General features: G+C 36.3%; 1 protein-coding gene across 1 annotated transcript in view; it reads right to left on the bottom strand.

Annotated features, from left to right (window-relative positions):
- PRMT3 (protein arginine methyltransferase 3) overlaps nt 1-19,767 on the bottom strand; it is a 122,758-nt gene extending 102,991 nt beyond the window's left edge. The window contains exons 1-8 of the mRNA XM_045808612.2: nt 19,609-19,767; nt 19,226-19,361; nt 17,573-17,655; nt 15,966-16,015; nt 15,248-15,350; nt 8,333-8,492; nt 6,853-6,997; nt 2,731-2,796 (exon numbers count right to left, since the gene is read on the bottom strand). Of these exons, the coding sequence (XP_045664568.2) occupies nt 2,731-2,796; nt 6,853-6,997; nt 8,333-8,492; nt 15,248-15,350; nt 15,966-16,015; nt 17,573-17,655; nt 19,226-19,361; nt 19,609-19,636 (771 nt within the window). The 5' untranslated portion in view covers nt 19,637-19,767. The remainder of the gene's footprint in view (nt 1-2,730; nt 2,797-6,852; nt 6,998-8,332; nt 8,493-15,247; nt 15,351-15,965; nt 16,016-17,572; nt 17,656-19,225; nt 19,362-19,608) is intronic.
- Between the last annotated feature and the right edge of the window lie 1,513 nt (nt 19,768-21,280).

Genomic DNA, 21,280 nt, shown 5'->3' with positions numbered 1-21,280 from the left:
AGCAAACAAAAACAATGGTAATAAAACTTAGAAAAACAAGTTATTTCATACATTTAAAAAATAATTAGATTTAAATAATTTTATGAACATATTCTGTCATGGCATACTAAAATCATATGACCTAAATATGAAAAATGTCAATTAAAATATAACTAATGCATCCCACCCTAATTATTCATACTATTTTAAAATAATGGTGCTTCAAGTGCAGTGGCATAGGGTTAAGGGCACTAAAATAAGAGTAAAAACCCTCAGGTTTGTTTTTGTTTTAGTTGCCTGTTTTAGGGCAAGTCAATTAACCCACTGGTCTCAAATATCTACATGTACAAAAAGAGATAAATACTTGCCCTGCATAGTTATAGGTATATTATACAGTGACAATGACACACATGTTTGAAAGCAATATATAAATAATCAAATGATACTTAAATATATGATAGTATAGTTTCTAAATTTTCTAAATCTGTATCCATAGTATAAGAAAGTATCCCAAATCATTTAAAAATATGAAAGTTCTAGATTATTTAATATTGTTTATTACAGAAATTAAACCCTGAAAGTGTTTTAAGGAATTAAAAATTGGCAGGTATAATATTTTACATTGCAGTGTATTTTTGAGAAGCCATAAATGCCAAGCAAAACTAATTACACATTGATTAACTTAAATGAAAGCATTTTAGAGAAACTGCTAAGGAAAAATACTCCCAAATTATTAATAAGCTGTTTTCTGACTTTGGCAGATTTAGTGTCTTCAGTAAGAGCAGTAAGTAAAACACAAAATAACTGAAACATCATATATTTTCCATGGGCATGTATTTTGTCTGAGAATGTATAACGTATATACCTAACATTTCTCAATACCGTTATAATAAAAACTAGAAGCAGAAAGTGACTGTGTATGTCTACGGATGTACTAAGATGCATTCCATGCATGTAGAAATACTCAGAATTACTTAATTTCTCAATGATTAATCTTCTAATTACAAATATTTATGCCTTTTCAGTATATTCTTAAGTATCTAAAAACAAGAGTCTATTCCGAAGATACTAGAAAAGATACTTCTAACTTTCACTTAACAAATTCTTAAGAGTATTTGTATCAAAAAGTATTATGAAAAGGCTCAAAAACAGTGCTTTTGCAATTTAAAAAAAATCATAAAATTTTTTATGGGGTTAAAATGATTTCATTTTACAGATGAGGCCCAAAGAGATCCACCCACTTCTCTAAAATTATTATATATCTGGTTCCTGAGAAGCCAGGCAGGACTAATGATGCCCAGACCAGTACATGCTTAATTTCTCTACAACATATTAATGAAAAAAAAAAAAAAAAACAACGAACCTGGGCACAGTCTAACTATAAATATAAAGCAAAATTTTTAATAGTAATATATTTGCTTCATGGGAAACAAAGTGGTTTTTTAGACATATTAAATAAATTGTTCCAGCACTTGGGTATAAATATAAACACCAACTATAAAAAAATTCTTAGTCTCTGCTGTAATAACATATAAAAAGCACACAAAAAAGCTAAGTACAAAGAACTGATAAAAACTAAGATTTTAAAAATGAAATCACCTATTTGTCTATATAGGGGATCAGTAAACACAAAGAAACACATACTATCATAAACCTTTCGTGTTAGGTAATGCTTTGGCAAAGATATCAGATTACCATATAAATTTCAACTGTCTAACTCAGCTAAGTCACATGTGAAACACAGCTCTTGGGAAACAGATGCGGAAAATGAAAAGCCAATCTGTATTATATTCCAAACAATACGCAAATCAGGAAAAGAAGTTTTTCAAAATATAAAGATTGTTAGTCACTGCTGCAATATCATGTAAAGTTTATGAAATAACTTTGGAAAAGTATCTTTTAAAATGAAAGTGAAAGGGGAGTTATAAAAACCTGATATGCCATCAATATACATGTTCCTGAAGTGGAAAGGATGGGGAAAAATTCCCAAACAAAGGTATATATGTGGCAGAAATGATAATATTTTTGACTAAATTAGTGGACTAATTTCCAACAAGAAAGAACAAACAGAAAATCTGAACTTTTAGGTAAACATGCCAACATAGAAAGTGAGGGAAGAAGGAAGTGAAGAAGAAAAAATGAAACAATTCATAAGGGAGGAAAGACAAATGACACAAATTTCAAACACACACACACACACACACACACACACAGAGTGTGAAATTTCATCTTTGAAATAACCTGAAATGGTATTAAGACTAACTATAAAATACAAAGCGTCTCATAAAGGGGTAAATGAAGTCTTAAAAGAAAGCACCTAAGTTCTACCTTACAATATTTGACCCTACTTATTAATAATAACTTCTTAAAATTAATTTTTAACTAATTAACACACATTAATCACTAAAAGTATGCTTTGGTACAGGCCTTATCTGATATATTTGAAATTCACAGGAATCACAGTAAATCAGTAATATGGTTTAAGCAAAATAATTTGGATAAGCAAAGTTTAACTAAACCATGTCACCGTAATTAATGAATTTCAATTTAAAAAATTTGTACCCTGAATGACAGCACCAATCAACATTTCTGCTATCAGGATTCTGCACCACAGAGAAGCATCATAGAAGTCTTCCACGAAATAAAGCCAGAGTACACTAAATCAATTGCTAGCACAATGAGACCCAAGAGAGGACTTCTACTGCCCAAGATTCGCATGAAATGTAGAATTCTGTAGCTTATGCTACTCACCTTGTCTTTGAAGATATGTGGATTTTGGTATATAAAATCTCGGTAACTTTCTGTTCGTACTTTGTCCTAGAGTAGAGAGAGAAAAACATTCTGTTTATAGGATAAATTGAAAATATAAAAATTTCTAGGAAGATATTTGTTATTTTATCACATACTGATAGTTCGCTTGGAAAGCTAAGCTTAGTTTTTTTGTCCTAAAAGAAAACAATAAAAAATAGGAATGCCAACAACACACAAAGAAAATTAATGAAAGTCAGATAAGGTCTAAGTTCTTAAAGATGTACACATTTTTGTCTTGACATGTGTTATCATTTCAAGACTTCAACTGATAATTAAAGCTAACAGAAGCTGAACATGATGTTTTACTCCTTCAAATAGGGCCTGGAATCTAGAGCCTGACAACCTGTAGTAAAGGGAGTCTACTGTTAAATGTTAAAATGCTACGTTAAAATATGGGAGAAAAATAACCAAAAGATATGAATGTAAAAGTTACAGTTACATATAAAAAATGAAGGCACACGAGTATGGTTTTTCTAAGAAAGTCACTGATCAGCACCTATCTGATTTATAATCCTGTTTTGTTTCTAGAAATGTCTGTAGTAGGAAATGATGCTTAAAAAAGCCTATAATCCCAAAGGTAAATCATTTGAGCCCTGCAGCTCACATTTGAGACTTCTACACTCTGTGGAGTCTCACATGACCTGTGACCGAGACAGGCACTGAACGCGAACATTTATTTTAGTTCATGAATAAAGCCGATTCCCTTTTAAATTACTTCAGTTGAGATATATACAGACTGCAAGTTAAGCAGTAAGGGCCTCTGCTGCCAAGTAAATAAAATGAGCACAATAAAAATAGATTAGGAATTCTAGTTTTGGGTTTCATACTAGGTAAAAAGAAATGTTACAGCAAATCCTATGTTATCAAAACTTATGTAATCCATACTCTTCAAAAAACAATTTTAGGCCAAAAAAAAAAAACACAACAAACCCTTATAAAGGTCTTAAATTAAAAGCCAAGTTGTTATACTGAATTACAGGATATAAAAAAACGGGGAATTGCAGAACTAATTCCATGTTTTCTGATGGAATTATTTCTAATTGCTTTATAAACAAAATTTTAAATCAGGTTTATTAAACCTTTCCCTGAAATTATTTTAAGAACTACTAAAAGAATCGAATGCTTAAATAAATTTACACATATTAACTAATCAATTTTAAAAGTCTTTTAAAAAATATATACCATTCCATACATCTGTCATTTTTATACTCATCTTATACTACAACCAGTGATTTTTGCTGGGTGAACATCAGTCTAGGAGGCAGTCACTTGGAAAGCTCTCGCCAATCACACTGCCTCACCACTGTTCCAACTTGATCACGAGCACCACAACGCCTGTCCTAAATCCATGCACCAATGCTCTCTCAACTACAGTCCTTCATCCCGGCTCTTTTTACAGATCCATCTGCTTTCATTCACATGCTCACCCTGGTGCAATAAAATCCAAGTATACCAAACAGAGTGTGTTGGACATAGCAGAGCTTCAATTTTATAACTGAAGTATTGAAAGAAAACTCACTAAACGTGAAAATGCAAGCAAATAAAAGACTAGCACTCATAACCAGTTCAAAAAATGTACTCTAAGAAAACACTAACACTTCAATACAAAATAAGGTAATAGAAATTTTAAAAATTATCTTTTTCACCAGCCTATTAAAACACAAAAGAAGATAAAATCAGAGCTCCAATACTAAGAAGCAACGTAATTTTTTAAGACTAGTAATGCCATGGAATTATTCCTACAAATATTAAAAAAAAATTTAAGAATGAGACTACAGAAAAGTACATACCACAAATTTTACGTATATAAATAACAGTATGTTTTAAATATACAGGCTCATGAAGGTGGAAGGAATGCATGAGTTAGCTGGGGATACAATGAGAAGAACGCAGTAAAGAAAAATTATCTAATGGTACTACGATCTGTGATAAATGTTCACCAGGATAAACAATATTTTTCTTTGAGAAAAAGAGAGTGATGCATCTCGGATTTACAACATTAGTCAACAATGACTGGTACTTCAGAAAGATAAAGTGGCAACGGATTCTGAAAGTGCATGTAATCCATCCTTCCATCAACTATATCTCTGAAATTCAAAAATGTCATCTTCATCTGAACTCCAGAAAGATCACAAAGTACCTTTATTTATAATTATAATCACAACACATGCCAAAATAGTGTCATTGAAATATCTGAGACTAAGCAACCAAAAATCCAAATACTCTTCCTATAAAAGCAAGGCCAATTCTAAGCATAAAAATAAATCCTATCCATGGTTTCTCAATTTTAAATTATTTATAAAGATCAAGTGAGATTCTGGTAGTAGCCCAACCTTAAACAGATTATGTGAGCTAAGAATTGTTTTGATAAGAAACAGAATATTGCTTGATATATGGAACATTTCCTACTCACCCGCAGTATGTAAGTTAGCAAAATATAAATTGGATAAATAGTTCTTTTTGCATGGAATATATCCTTATTTCCTATGAACACTTAATCAAGTTATCCCCAAGGAAAATTATATTAATAGGGATTCTTAAATGATTCTCTGAAAGGGAAAAGGTAGCACTGGAAACTTCAAGCTGGAACTTCTTAAATCTGTATGTACATCAAAAGGACTTAAAGATATACCATCAAGTGTGAAGATCCTCTAATTATGGATATACAGCTACAAATGTCCAGGACAGACATTTAGAAATAAGTAGTCAAACTGGATTTCCCTGCTGCTTATACCTAGGACACTTTTATGTACTACCTACTTGGAGTCTCAGTAACCTTCATCTGTCTGAAAACCCACACAATTTCCATACCAAAGGCACTAAAGGTTCATGGCATTTAAATTAATGGGGTGATTTAAAATGACAAAAATGGGCTTAAGTGAACTCCTTAAAAAAAAAAAATTCTAGACACAATAAAATTAATTTTAACAAAGAAAACAGAGTAAGTCAATTTCTTTTAAACAAACTCACTCTGAACTTAAAATAATTTATCACTTATAAGATAACCGTTATTTATAATGCTATGCCATTACCCAAGTGACAACAAAAAGCATAACCGTGACATGTCATTAGTAGAGAAATGACATGACATTGCTTTAAAAGACCACAAGTAATTACAATTACTATTAATCAGCACACCTCCACTCTGTGATCTTGCAAACCTGACTCAACAAAATACATACATGTTATTAAATATCCCTAGTTCTTTTAAATGCATCTGTGTCAGGGGAACACAGTCTCAGGGCTTTCCAAAATAAAACAATCTTGTGAGAAAGGAATTTAGGAATGTATTTTTTGTTGGCTGGTTTTAAGAAAAGGTAGTGGCATCTAAAATTCAGAGATGAACATCTAACCTTTTCAATAAATTTTTTACATTCCCACACTTGTTCTACTATAGATATTTTTAGTTCTACTGAATTAAAAAATTACATCTTACTATTTTACAATCTATAATAACATAATCAAATGTATAATTACTAGGCATAGCTAGAAATCTACTTATATTTTATATGGACATTATCATTATAAAAATTGAAACCAACCAAATTTAAAACCCTGATTTGACCAATTTAGGAAATTCTACATATTGATGATTTCAAACGTAAAAAAGTTATGCCATGACAACTGTGAGAATTATTTATAATTAAACTTTGTACCGAAAAATTATTTGCCCAAACCGAAGTCAATATTGCTATTTAAAACACTAAAATTAATTATTCCCTTTGTACATTAAAAAGCAAACATATAATTTATTTGTTCCTAATTAATATTTGCTCTTGAGAAGATGAAAAACAGCAGTTTTTTTTCCAATGTTCTATTTTAAGCAAAAGTAAAGATTTCATAATAAAAATTAATAATGATCTTAAATAGAATTTACAGTGACTGTGATGCTCCTGTAGTCTTTTCAACTCAAGATGCGTGATTAAGCACCAAAGATTTAAAAAGCAGTTCTAAAAAACCCCCAAAAAACCCCAGTTCTCCTAGAGCATATATATATTAAGAACTTGTTTTATTCTGTTTTTCCTTTAGTATGGATTTGGTGCATTTTTGCTCTTTTCTAACCTTTAGCATTTCTTCATGTATCCCATAATGCCCGTATGAGCTGAAATAAACACCATCCTCGTCTTCCTGGAGGTCTGCAATGGCAGTAGTAGATGACGAGCAGGTTCTGACATCTGCGTTCATCACAAAATCCTGAGCAAATTGTCTGTAATCAATTTGAAATACACCCTTGAGACAGGTTTATTGGACCATGAAAAAAGGAAAGGCTAGAGGTTGAGGGAGAGGAAAGGGGAGGGAGTGGGGTATGCAGTGTGATGAGCCTTCTAACTCAACATTTTACCTTAGCAACTGAAGGCTCCCCCTGCTGGATCTTAAGGAACAGCATATTCAAACCCAGATGTAAACATTCCTTCTGCAAACCATAAAAACACTGCCAACTGAAGATTATAGCTGTTTGTATCTTTGAACTGAACAAAAGCACATTATCTTTATTCAACTTTATTATTTCTATTGTTCTAAAATCTTATTTTAGCAGCTGAATCAATGTGGTATATTTCAACACTATTAATATTCTTTGAAACCATGTAATTTCATGGAAGGGTTATATGCGCAGAAAGTTGACCCAAACTGAGAATTATTTACACACACCACCACCACCCACCGTGGCTCTAAAGCTCAATTCCCTCTCTGATCACAACATATTAAGAATCTATAATGCATGCATGGGGGAGGATTGCAAAGAGGCAGATAGCTGAGTAGTTGGTTACTAGATTAATCAGCATAAAATCTCAAAAACGGGGAAAGGGAACCACAATCAGCTATACTATGTTCCCTGCTAGAGATTCTGGCAAACCATCAAATGGGTACTAAGGGAATGACAACCAACTTATTAATCCAACTGCTAAAGCTATGCTTGGTAGAAATGCATAATCTCAGGCCCTAGTTCAGACCTCTGAATCAGAACATACAGTTTAACAAATTCCCAGGTGATTCATATGCACATTAAATTCTGTGAAGTACTAAGCCAGTAGAAGGCTAATTTACTCACTGGAGAAAACCATCCTATGTATCTGGTTTTCTAATTAAATACTACATAATTATACTTTGATTCTTTAAAAACAAAAATTTCAACACTGTACTGTACCCAAACCTAAAAAATATTAATTACTCCCCTCTAAAAGCCTAGGAGAAAAAAAGCAAATGGAGAAATCTATTAGATACAGAGTAATTCAAAGGAAGGCAATATCAAGGAACAAAAGCACTCAAGAGGACAACACTCCCAGAACAATAACCATTAGTACAAAAGTAATTATAAAGAAGTATGTGAGAACAGGTAAAACCACAAAATTTTAGGTTAATCAACTATATCTATAACATATAAAAATGTTGCATATCATTAAGTAACTTAAAATAAATTTAAAATTAAATACCTACATTGTGCTTTCCAGTACATGAAATGTTTTACTATATTCCACCTTATTATTAGTGGTATTACTTTTGGGATCTAAATAACTAATTTTCTGTAAGATCGATAAATTACTTCATTCTTTGCAGATCCTCACGTGCTCTCGTTAATGCAGCTTCAGCAGACAGTGCCCTGGCTTCCATATGCTTCAATTTTTCAACGACAGACGTGTTTTCACTGAGTCCGTTGGGGTATGAGAATGGGACTGACACTGGTTCATAAAGATCTTCTACATCTAAAGAAATAAATGGACATTATTATCAGGCCATCTTCTGACAATGAAGCAAATATAAACATGTTATTAATAAATACATACTAAGTGCCTATTATGCAGCCAACTGAGAAATATTTGTAAAAGTACTTCTAATTAAATAAATCTTTAATATCCAAACTGTTTCCATTTAAATTTAAAGAGCATGCTGTTAGTCTAAGTTTTTCATTAGGTGGCTAAACTAACCATATATAAAAGCATTAATTATCCTGAACCAACTCTGCAAGAAACAAAAAAAAGTGGAAGGAAAAAGCCCTAATACGTATTGATCACCAGGTTTCTTTCAAATACACATGTTACATCTCGTTTCTTCCTCAAAACAAACCTAAGTTATAAGTATTTATCCCTATTTTAAGGCATGGGAAACATAAAATTCAGAGAAACTAAGTGACTAGCCCAAAGTCATTTGGCTATTGAATGAAAAAACTAAGACACAAACTCATGCCTGCCCTCCTAGCTCATATTCTTGCCACCACACAAGGTCCCCTCTCAGACTCTGGGTCTTCATCTATAGAGCAACAGGTATTACATTTAGATACTCACCAAGGACAGTGTGTACATAAAGAATTCTATACATTCAGTAACTTTTTCATCCTAGGTAAGGGGTAGTACAATCTATACACTAATATCCTATTGCTGATATTATTAATATCTTAATTCTTAATATTAAAAATTCTTGAGTTAACTTTAATTTCACTATGTATAAACTCATTAACTCCCACTGCAGAACTAATAACTCTGCAAACAAAAGTCAATATATGGAGTTAGTGACTGTAGTCAAAATCCCAGTGTCCATTATTAACCAGTCCAATTAATTTTCAGATCAACTTAAAGCAATAAAAACAATGCAGATATATTTTCTCTTCAGTACAGCACCAGCAGAAATATGTTTTTTTTTCCTTATTCAGTTTTTAGTTATGACACTTCTAAATAGAGTTGAGAAAAAATAATTAAGCTTAACAAATGCATGAGAATATTATAACTTAGAGACTGGAGCCTAAGTCGAACTTCTAAAAGCAGTAGTTCAGGGGCGCCTGGGTGGCACAGCGGTTAAGCGTCTGCCTTCGGCTCAGGGCGTGATCCCGGCGTTATGGGATCGAGCCCCACATCAGGCTCTTCCGCTATGAGCCTGCTTCTTCCTCTCCCACTCCCCCTGCTTGTGTTCCCTCTCTCGCTGGCTATCTCTATCTCTGTCAAATAAATAAATAAAATATTTAAAAAAAATAAAAAAATAAAAAAATAAAAGCAGTAGTTCAGTATGCCACTAATCTCTAATCAGCCTGACAGAATACCGAATCACTGTTCTAAAAAAACTATAGATTCATTCACTATTTAATTCACCAAAAATTAACAAGAGCAACAAAATATGTTAAGGATGGTACACCGTATTTTCTACTTCTTACTACAACTCTGTGTATCTCGTTTTCAAACTTCTTCAAACTGTTTACAAGCCAACTTGTTAGTTTAAGGTACAGATTAGAATGGAACAAAGGAATTGAGTTGTTTTAGCAAGTTTCTGTTTTGCTTTTTGCTGCAATAAAAGATGGAGTAAAAACTTCCAGCACTAATAATATGTAGGTAATCAAATATATATTAAATGTTAAATGTTGAAAAGGAGAAAGGATTCAGTGAACATTAAGACCCATAACTATCAAAAGTCTAATTCAAAGTCCTAAACCATATTCAGGAAGATGAATTTCCACATCTACACTCTGTCTCGGGAGGTTCAAATCACCTGGACACTTCACTTTGGCAGCTGACAACTACCACAAAGGATGGTCAATTTATCAAGAAGACGTAACAATTATAAATGAGTATAAACCTCAAAAAAACAAAAACTGATAGAATTAAAAGGCAAAAACGGACAATTCTTCAGTCATAGAAATGTACATACACCTCTACCAACAACTGATGAATTAGAAAAATTCAAAACCATATAAAAGATCAGAACTAAAATATTCAGCACCTTGAACTAACCATTTCTAGAATACTGCACCCAGGAACTGTATCTGACACTTTTGTAGAGTACTGATTTTGTAGCTGGTCTGTCAACTTGGATTTGTCTGATGTTTTTTCATTATCGGAGTAAAGTTATACATTTTTGGCAAGAACAGCAGAAAAATGATGTTGTGCCCTGAGTGCATTTTACCAAGGTGTTAGTAGGACTTATTAATGGTGATGTTAACCTTGATCAGTCAGTTGTGGCGGTGTCTGTTGGAAAAGTTAACATCTCCTTTGTATTTAAACTTCTTGGGGAGATACTCTGAACTATGCAAATCCTATTTCATCTTAAATTTTTGCCTACTAATCTTAGCATCCATTGATGGATCTTTTCTGCAAGTTATTACTGTGGTGTTTGCCTAATGGTGATTTTCTATTTCTCTCTTCCCCTGTGTATTTATTAATGAAAATTTTACTTCAAGTTCAAGCTGGTCTTTCTCCATTTATTTATTTATTTGGATGATTATGTCAGTATGGATCCATGGATATTATTCTATCCTATGGGCTAAAATCCAATACTATCACTTTCTGTGTTCCTCAAATTACTCCAGCTTTGGTCATAAAGAGTACTTCAGGTTAGCTCCCGTATTCCTGTGTAAGTCCCCACCTCCCCCCACCTTTTCTTTTTAAGTACTTCCTCACTTTGTGGCACAAGCTGTTCCAGACTCATCTTGTATCATCCTGCACCATCCATGGAATCAATCACTTCTCTAAAGAGCCTTGGTTCCTTTTACTCGACGATGGTGTTAAAATCTGGGCAATAGGCACGCTCATTGCTACTGGGGTTTTTCTAGCTCTCTCAACAGAGCTAGGAAATACATACGTATATACTAACCCACACATGCACAAACACCTATATTTCTGTATCTATCTGTAGGTATATTAAAAACTGTGAATTTATACTGATACCTCTCATTCCAATCTATCACCATAGGACTCATTTCAACCTTCTGCACTTATCTGAAAGCTTCTTCTCCAACAGTGAGAACCCTAGTTCTTATTACCGTAGTATATTTACTTACTTGTCCATGCTATTATAGACAAAAAGTAGTCCCAGAATTGCTAAAGTCATACCCTGCGAGAAACACCTTTACTGACTAAATTACAACATTTAAGTAGTCTTTTTACGTGGAGCCTCAGCACAATATCCAGTCAAGATTTTACTCTAACAGCTCTTTCCTTTCCCACCCCTTTCAGCAGTTACATTATTCCTTTGTAATACTTGAGTTCATTTGTTAGTGTTTGTATTCCATTTTGCACCACCACTACCCTCACACATACTGGTTGCTTTGTTGTTGTTGTTGTTTTTTATTACATGAAGGCTATGAGAAATAATACTAGTCCTAAGAGTCGGGGCTATATAAAAGGTACCCTCAGAGAAACATTACGCCCTCGTTATCCGTTACCTCAACCCCATTGTGCCTTTCTCTCCATCTCTGTCCCACAAAACCCCATACGTAGCTACGCTCTTTAGTTTCTAGCTCATCCTTCCTGTATTTCTTTTGTACAAACGAGCAGACACAAGCATTTTCTCAAATCCCTTTCTTTCTTACAGGAAGAGAATATCATACCAAAGATACTCCTTTGAGCTTTACCTTTTCTTAACAGTATGTCTCGGATATCACTCTATCAGTTCAGAGATCTCCAGGTTTGTTTTTTTTTCTTTTTAATAGATGGTGTGGATATACCAGAGTTAACTACTCTCCTATGTATCAGCGCTTAGGTTTTGTCAATATTTAGAAATTACAGTGCTATATTGAATAATCTTGCGTATAGGTATTTTCAGAATGTTGGAGATATACCTTCAAAACAGATTCTTATCTGTGAAACTGTTGTGTTAAAAAGTAAGTGCATATACGGTTTGGTTAGATGTTGCCAAATATGCATTCTACTAGCAATGTATCACAGTGTCTGTACCGCCTCAGCCCTGGCAACAAAACATGTTGTCAGACTTTAAAAATATTTACCAGTCTGATAGGTAAGAAATGGTATCTCACTCCTGGTCTACTTTTGAACTGTTTTTGGTAAACTGTCTAATCATGTATTTTCCCCATTGTTCTGTCAAGTGTTTGATCCTTTGTCCTTCAATGTTGAAAGGTTCTTTGTTTATAAAAGAATTCTAACCCATTGGGGAGTATATTACTACACTGTACTTTAAAAAAAAAAACAAACTCATTTTATTTTCTCAGATTTCATTAATTTTTCCCTAACATTCCCTTTCTGTCCCAAGATCCTATCCAGGATACTATAATTCATTCAGTTGTCATGTCTCTTATTTAAGTCTCTCTTAGCTATGATGGTTTCTCAGATGTTGCTTGTTTTTGATGAGCTTGACAGTTTTTGTAGCTTGTAGAACCCTTACTTTGTGTGTCTGATGGTTTTTCATGGTTAGACTGAGGTTATTGGTTTTGGGGAGGAAGACTAGAGGGAAAGTGTCGTTCTCATTATATAATGAGTTCATAATATCAACATGATTTATCACTGATGTGATTATCTGGCTATGGTAGTGTTCGCCAGATTTCTCCCTTGTAAAGTTACTTGTCCCCCCTTATCCTGTACTATCACTGCCTATTTTCTTAGTCATCTCCTTTATTAATTCAGTCATCTTTAAATCCTCAAAGCCTAACACTCAGCAGATGCTCAATAAATATTTACTGAAAGGCAGTGGAGGGGCAATGGTCAGTAATCAAGCTTGGAGCCAGGAGAGTGACAACCTTCTCTTCCATCTCTCTCCACCAAGGCCTAGGAGCACAGACTATTTGAGAGAACACAGGCAGTGCACTCAAGGACATGCCCAGTTCAAGTTCTCCTTCTTTTACTAGGCCCCTTAAGTGTTCCAGATCTCAGTCATGGCTGAGACCCAAACTCCTGTAGACCTTATTTATTTACTAATAACAATAAATTCTCCTTTATTAAGCACTTACCCTCTGACAGGTACTGTGCTAATATGCATTATCTTTGCAACAATTTCTTAAGGTAGGTGTCATTATCATCTTTTTACATATTAAGGCTGAAAGAAATTAATTTTACATACCATTGGAGAGTTAGATTCAATACCAATCCGTACCCACAGTGACCTACACACAACATTCCATATCTGTTGATCTGAATAACCTCTTCTTCTTCTGAACCGAAACCTACTTTTTCTACTTCTCATGAAACCTATTATATTTGACCTCATCATACAAGACAGACATTTAAAAACAAAACACTCTTAAGACTATGGGCTTCCTATGGGAAAGATTCATTTCTTCATGTTTCTAAAGCATTTAATGTACTACTTTCATCCTGCGCTCGTTCAATAAATGATTTTGAATTTAGGAAGTCATGAAGAGCACTTAGTGGGCACTCTGTCATTTATCAAAGGGGTCACTTTGATCACTCTGGGGAGAAATGAGATTAGACAGAATTTGTAAAAACAGGAAAGAATCAACCTGGGACTCACCAAATTTTGGAGCCAGAAAGCATCTCAGATGAAAACTTAAGAACAGAAAGCTCTGTCCAGGGTCACATGGTTCCTGAATCCTACATTAAGGTCCTTACTACTACATCACACTGCCACACAACTTAATGATGGTCCTTCTCAAGGAAATGAGCAGCTTTCCACAGTTCTCGCTAATCAGAGAGCTGCTCAACTCCACATTGTCAAACTTCTGTACATAAAGGTACATGTCTGTTTAGAATGGCCCCAATGACCTGAAGACAGCACACCCTTCACTTCACCTGACACAAGAAACATGAAAGATAATATAAGGGGAAAAAAGCATAAATTATTAAACCTCCTAAGTTATAACAAGGTGTCTATAAGAAGCCAACAGAATTTTCACAAGATCCCTGTTCAATAAGGAATAAGCTGGGGTGCCCGGGTGGCTCAGTCAGTTAAGAGCCTGACCCCTAATTTTGGCTCAGGTCATGATCTCATGGGTCCTGGGGTCAAGCCCTGCCAAGAGCTCGACACTCGGGGAAGTCTGCTTGAGATTCTCTCCCTCCATCTCATGTGTGCATGTTCGCTCTCTTTCTCAGATAAATAAATCTTAAAAAGAGTAAAATAGGGAATAAGTGAACGCACAGAGCAAATAACTAAGTAAGAAAGCTACAGTCAAGAAATGAGAGTGGCCCTGCCACAAGGAAGGCTATAGAGTTAGTGTATGTAGGTAAGCCCAGGGGAATTTGAGTGGACTCTGTTCTACATCAAAACAAAATCTCAGTAAATTAGATGTCTTAAAAAAAAAGTCTGATTATCTGATCTAAATATCTGATCTAAATATATCAGATAAAAGCAGCAAATATTATTAAATCTACTTTAAAATTACTTTGAAGCAGAAATAAATTTCAAAAAATTTTGAATCAGTAGATCTAAAGATTTTGGTTAATTTAAAATATATTAAAAATTTAATTTTAGTTAAATTAACTAAATTAAAATTTTAGTCAATTTTAGTAGACCAAAAATTAGTCTACAACTAAAAATTATTTTCTCAAGTGTCCCTACGTTTCAGAACATTTTGTACACAATATTTAAACAAACTCCTATTTCTAAATTTCTCTCTCGTAATAGTGTAACTACCAGTTCTGAAATAACTTAACTTTCCTATTGAAACCAACTACCTCGTAAAGTCCTTAGAGAATTAAGGAGATGATATATTTTCTTAGAAAACTTAACCACCATTTGCCATTACAAATGACCCTATGTTTAAGTAGACCCAGTATGTTCATCTTACCAAATTGAAGTAATAGGTCATCTTCTAATACTGGCTTCAAATACTCTTCTTTCTCCCAAGGCACTGGGTTGTATATGGAATTCATATACTCAACTGTAGGATTCTGGATGTAAAATTAATTGCATGTTTTTTCATTGTATATAATCACAACCTGCCCCTCCCCCAGCAAAAAGTAGGAAAATCAAGCCAAAAAAAAAAGGAACAATGTCACCCTCACATAAAATCTCTATTTAAGGAGTCTATGTTCACCTGTCATTTCATTAACTTGATTGGATGATTGCTAAGATTAAGCAATATGGTTTCAATGCACTTTCTTTATTGTTTGGATTTGGAGGAAGTGGCAGCATAAACATTCATTGGAATACACGAGAAAAAAGGACTAAATATTTGGAAAAAAGAACAAAAAGACAACCACAGTACTTGAAATCACACTAGAAATTATTTCTGATTTAGGGAAATACTATGTATCAGTATTATCTGACACTGAATTACTTTTTCACATAACATCAATTCACCTCTCGGACACCGTTAAAAATGATACTTTACTAAATTTACTTGGTGCTGTATGTTATACTAGTTCCTAATGCCCACGATTCCCCCAATATGATGATTATATAAGAGTTCTTTGTACTCTTCTAATAGAAGATCAATGCACCAACAGTCACTGTGGTATTTCTTCAGTTTCCAAACAAAATTATAAATTAAGCTACCAACTTACCTTAAGTCTAATAAAATTTATTAGTTTAATGTATCCATAAAATTCAAGTCCTAATGGGAAAAAAAAAAGATAATTCACCTATTTTAATGAGTTTTGTATAATTGACCTATTCTATAGAGGCTCCTCTGGTTAGATAATAAAATATTTCTGTTCTCTAAACTACAACTTATAATATTTTGAATTTCTTAAGAACTAAAAATAGTAACTTACATATTTCTGAATATTTTAACTGAGAAACAGCCACATGGATAACAATTTTTAATGTTTTTCTTGCATTTTTAAAAAGTAGGAAATTAATTTTTAGAATTCAAATCCTCATTTGTAAGAACAATACAAATCAGGAAAATTCGGTTGTAGATTTTACCAAGTTTCTGGCAACTGATATTGGAGCCAAAAGTCTCTAAACCCCTATATTTAGGGTGCCTACCAAATTACAATTTTGCCTGGACATGGAGTATACAAAGTATACTAGCTTTTACATGAAGTTAAATGATACAAATTAAAAAACAATGAGGCTTGTTCTCTTTCCAGCAACGAAGCCCCATTACAGCAAAGAAAAGCAACAGGATATCTAACCAACTAGGTATTATTTGTCGTGAAAAATGTTAAAAAACCCTCTAATTGTTAAATGAAAAAAATTTAAAACAATTTTTTGGAAGTATGATTCCAATTCATTTTAAAAATGCACATTAAAAAACCCAGTAAGTCATTCATGTCTTACAAAAGCAGTTGCAGTTGCATTTATGATCTATAAATCTATTACATTACATATTTAATGTCTTTTCTAGTTGACAGCAAATATAGGGACTAAAAAATTCTGTATTTAGTTAATTCTGTATTTAGTTAATTTTACTGGAATATGTAGTTCTTCTGCATCTATTTAAAGAAGCAGACTTTAATTATAAGGGAAGTATGTTCAAATGCAAGTTTCAAAAGAATCACCTAAATATTTTGTTCATCACCTCAACTTCATCACTCCTTTTTCTATACTCTTACCAAATTCAACCTTGTATGCTCTGAAGTTCAGGTTATGCTTTGACCTGGTAAGTTGTCTTTTTTCACAATGACCCACCTCCTTTTCCAAAGTCCACCTCTATCCTTGCTCTCCCTAATTCTAACATGATAAAAATGCAATCACGGGCCAAGGTTGTTTTTTTTTTTTCCCTTTTAGTTGTGTAGTCAATATAAGCTTAAATACAGTGAATCTTATCTAGAAGAATGACTTATAATTAGTCCTCCCTCAAAAGCCACTTGCCAAAAAAACTTCATAAGATAGGATGTTGTTATATTTTTCACTACATTTAACTTGTGCACGAAAGGGAAGTTCTGGAAAAATACAAAGTCTAAGCTTAAATTTCACAGCTAAAATTTTCTTTATTCTAGGGGGTGCCTGGGTGGCTCAGTTGTTAAGCGTCTGCTTCTGGCTCAGAGTGTGATCCCAGCGAGCCCCACATCAGGCTCCTCCCCTGGGAGCCTGCTTCTTCCTCACTCACTCCCCTTGCTTGTATTCCCTCTCTCACAGGCTGTCTCTCTCTCTGTTAAATAAATAAGTAAAATATTTTAAAAATAAAAAAAATAAAATTTTCTTTATTCTAAAAAATACTCACCATGTTTATGGACCATGTTACCAATATGAAATTGATGCTCAGACTTACAGTGTGAAAATGTTTCTTCAGCAGATGTAAATAACCTGAAAATTCAAACAATAACTTTATGAAATAGTCCCCTAAAAAGTTTAAATATTGATTTCATGTTAAATATACACTTCCCCCCCATTCTGATTCCTATTTTATATCCAATTAAGAAAAAACAAACATACCTGTAGATGAGAGGGACCCAGCATTTCTAAAGGGAATTAGTACTTCTGAGTCCCGTTCTACACCCTAAACAAACATTTTAAATGTCAAAGTTAATTTATTTGCCAAATAAGAGCACTGAGTTTATCCAAAGGTTTTTAAGGAAGAGAACTCCCTTTGACAGATTGTTTCTCTCAAGATATGAAAATGCCCTACAGAAGATTCTTTTCTGCTGTGTGTCAATGCTGCTTCCAGAGGCTTTGAACTGCGACAGCTCAGATTGCTTTGAGAAATAAAGCATAAAATGTCCTTTTTATGGCTGGCATATTCCCAAAGTGCTATATTTCAAAAGTGATCTTGCAGTGTTCTGAAAGTACTTGTGTTACAGACATTGTGAGGACCAAGCCTCTTTTATTATGTGACCCGCAAAACTGCAGGATACTTAAGATAGGAATACACAGAGGAGCTGAATACCTCCTCTGTATGCCTAGCACATATGCAGCAGTTTTCAACAAATGTTTACTCTGCTGTACTCATACAGCCTGTCACAAAGAAGTACATCCCTGATGCTCAATAGATATTATTTTATGACAACTGGAGTACGCGTAAACATTCTGTACCTGCACAAACGGCCATGTGAGAACAATGACGAATCAAGAGGATCTAATATACCACCAATCAGCACCATGCCCAGATTTATGGGAAACTGGAAAATGTTTATTCAAGTAACACTGGCCAATGCCAAGCAGGCCTCTTTCACGCCCACTTGTTCAGAAAGTCGACCAAAGTCAGAGCTTACTGAGATAAGAGGCAGAATTTTAAGTGGAAAAAACATGGATTTGGATATAAGACAAACTACAGCTTGGTGACCTTGAACAAGTTACTGATACCATAGTTTCTTTTTCCCCAAGTGAAAAATGCATCAATTCAATAGGTGGGGAGCCCCTACCTAAGAAGGTGATTCTTCAGTGGCTCAAATGGAAATATGACACCTGAGAAGCTCTGTACTCATTAATAAGTTATAGAAAGATATAGCTGCAAGGGTCCTGAGGGATTATCTGGTTTAGTGACTCGCACACTTGTATTAGAATCACATCAGAAAATGCCTTTATAAAAACAGAAGAGGTTGTAGGTCCCATGCCTGATTTAGAAGGGCTGTGGCGCAGGGTTCAGCATCTTTTCAAAGTCTCAGGTGACAAGGGTGCAGAACTAGATTTGGGAACCACAGATTGGTATCACACAGGGGGAAACTGAGGCCTGTGGAAGAGAAGTTAATATAACCTGGCTTCCAGTCCATATGGCTCTTCCCTCTACAGCACTGTGCCGCTTCCTTCTCAACAAACCCTCATTCCATACCACTGGTTCAAGGATTTGCGGGCAGGCTGCTCGGCTTGGACTTCAGACACACGGACCCACGGGGCCCGGGCACCCTAGGGGTGGCGCTTGGCACTGAGGTGGACGAACCTGTCACAGAACAGGCAGGGGGTCTGCTGCTTGTCGTGGGGGAGCTCAGCATCGTCCTCATCCTCCCAGGCAGCCTCGTCACCGCTATCGGACAGCTCTGGCAAGTCGTCCTCGTCCTCCACAGCGCCCCGGCCGCCTAGCACACGCAAACGATCAGCCCTGCCCCGGACGGGCACAAGTGCGAGCCGGGCGCACGAGGAACAGGGTGGGGGGGTGCGCTGCCCTCCGGCCCGCTCGCCCGCGGCCCTCGCCGGCACCTCCCCACCCTCCCAGCCAGGCCCCACCGTCCCGCCCCGCAACCGGGAGGGGCTGGGGGGGGGTTTCTCTCGCCCCGCGGCCTATGCGCTGGGCGAGCAGTGTGCTAAAGGGCAGTGGATACCCACCCGCAGCGCCCGACGCTAACGAGCACATGGCTGTGTTGCCCCGGAACCCCGCGCGCCTGGGGGCGGGGACCGGGCTGAGCAGCGCGCGCGCAGCCGCCGCCGAGCTGTCCGGGCCCGGAACCCTGGGAACGCGCGCGGGCGCGCGGCGGGAACGGAACTTAGGGAACCTCACTGTCGCCTAGAAACGCGAGAACGCGTGCGCGCGCGCGCGAGCTCCGGAGCTCTTCCGGCCTTGAGGCCGTGGTTGTTGGCCACGTGAGCTGGGTGGGCGGGGCGGGAGTCGGTGCTCCGCTTCCTCCAGCTGCAAGGTTGACGTATCGCGCACCGAGTAGGCGCTGAAAGCCGGACTGAGCGTCAGTCTTTGATGTGACTGGTCTGCTCCTCGCGCTGCTCCAGGTCTTAGCGGGAGGCCCTCGCCTGCGCCCCTGAGCCCAGAGGCGCAGAGACGCCGCAGCGGTTTTGCAGTGGGCACCACGCCCTCTGTGTTTCTCATATTGGAGGAATGGGCCGTTAGTGGAGGCGTCGGCCGACCGGCGGCGCCCTCTAGTGGCGGAGGAGGCGGAGCGCAGACAAGGGCCTGAGACTCGACTCTTTCCTGTGCTCCCTGATTCCCTTGCGGTGCGGGGGGTGTAGGGGGAACTGCAGGAGCCAGTGTGGGCGTACTAGAGCACGCGTAGGTGCCAAAGTCTGGCGGACTGTTTTATGGATTTTAGTCTTTAAAGTCCAGTGGTTAAGTGAGAGCATGGACTCCGATCCAGCCTACTCAGTCTGAATCCTACTTCTGTCACTTTGTCACTCTGATCTTGAGCAAGATCAAGACCTCTTACCGCCTCCACTTTCTCACCTACAAAACGGGGATAATGACTGCACTAGCCACAGAGCCACTGTAAGGATAAAATGACTTAACATGTAAAGTGCTTAGACATTAAGTGTTAACTTTATCCTGAACAATGGGAAGCAGCTGACCTCGGTTAAGCGAGGGAGTGATGCCCTTCGGTACATTCAGAAAGTGACATTATGGCTGCTGGGTGGGAAGAGCACAAACGTTCGGTGCTTCATGGCTTCCTAACATCTACTCAAACCACAGAATTCTTTGATAGGTGGGAGTGGGCTGCAGTAATTTCAATAGGTAATTGATCAAGCTCCAGGCCCAGAGACTAGCACGTGTTTATCTGATTAAATTGACTACCTTGGCCTACCAGGCTGCACCTAATCCTGCCTGACTTCCGTGTCAACCCACCCTTCACCCTGGGTCCCACCCTCCAGCCTTTGATTTAGAGCTAATCATTTTCACACCTCAAGGCTTTTGCTAAGAATGCTCTACAAATACAAACCACCATTTTTCAAGAAGTTTCCACTGTCATTCCAGCAGCCCCCCGGTTAGTTCCTTTCTTAGCATGTACCATTTGCTTTTCTTTCTTTTTTTTGCTTTTACCCCAACCCTGTGCCAAGAGGGTAAGGGCCTTGTCTCTTTGCTTTCATTCTCTGGCACATTTTAGACGGCCTAACTCATAGTAGGAACTCGGTAAATTTGCTGAATGCATATGATGCCTTATATTGCTAAACTCTTCTGAATGTACTCCTCTCTCTTATCTGTAAACTAAAGGACAGAATCTATCAAATATTGGTTTTGATTATTTGTCCTTATGTTGCCAGAACAGCTGCTGGCTCC

This window comes from Ursus americanus, chromosome 24, assembly GCF_024610735.1.
Source record: "Ursus americanus isolate L20-20 chromosome 24, mUrsAme1.1.p, whole genome shotgun sequence".
Classification (NCBI taxonomy): Eukaryota; Metazoa; Chordata; class Mammalia; order Carnivora; family Ursidae; genus Ursus; species Ursus americanus.
The sequence above is the reverse complement of the archived record's forward strand: the minus strand, read 5'-3'. Positions and strand labels throughout refer to the sequence as shown.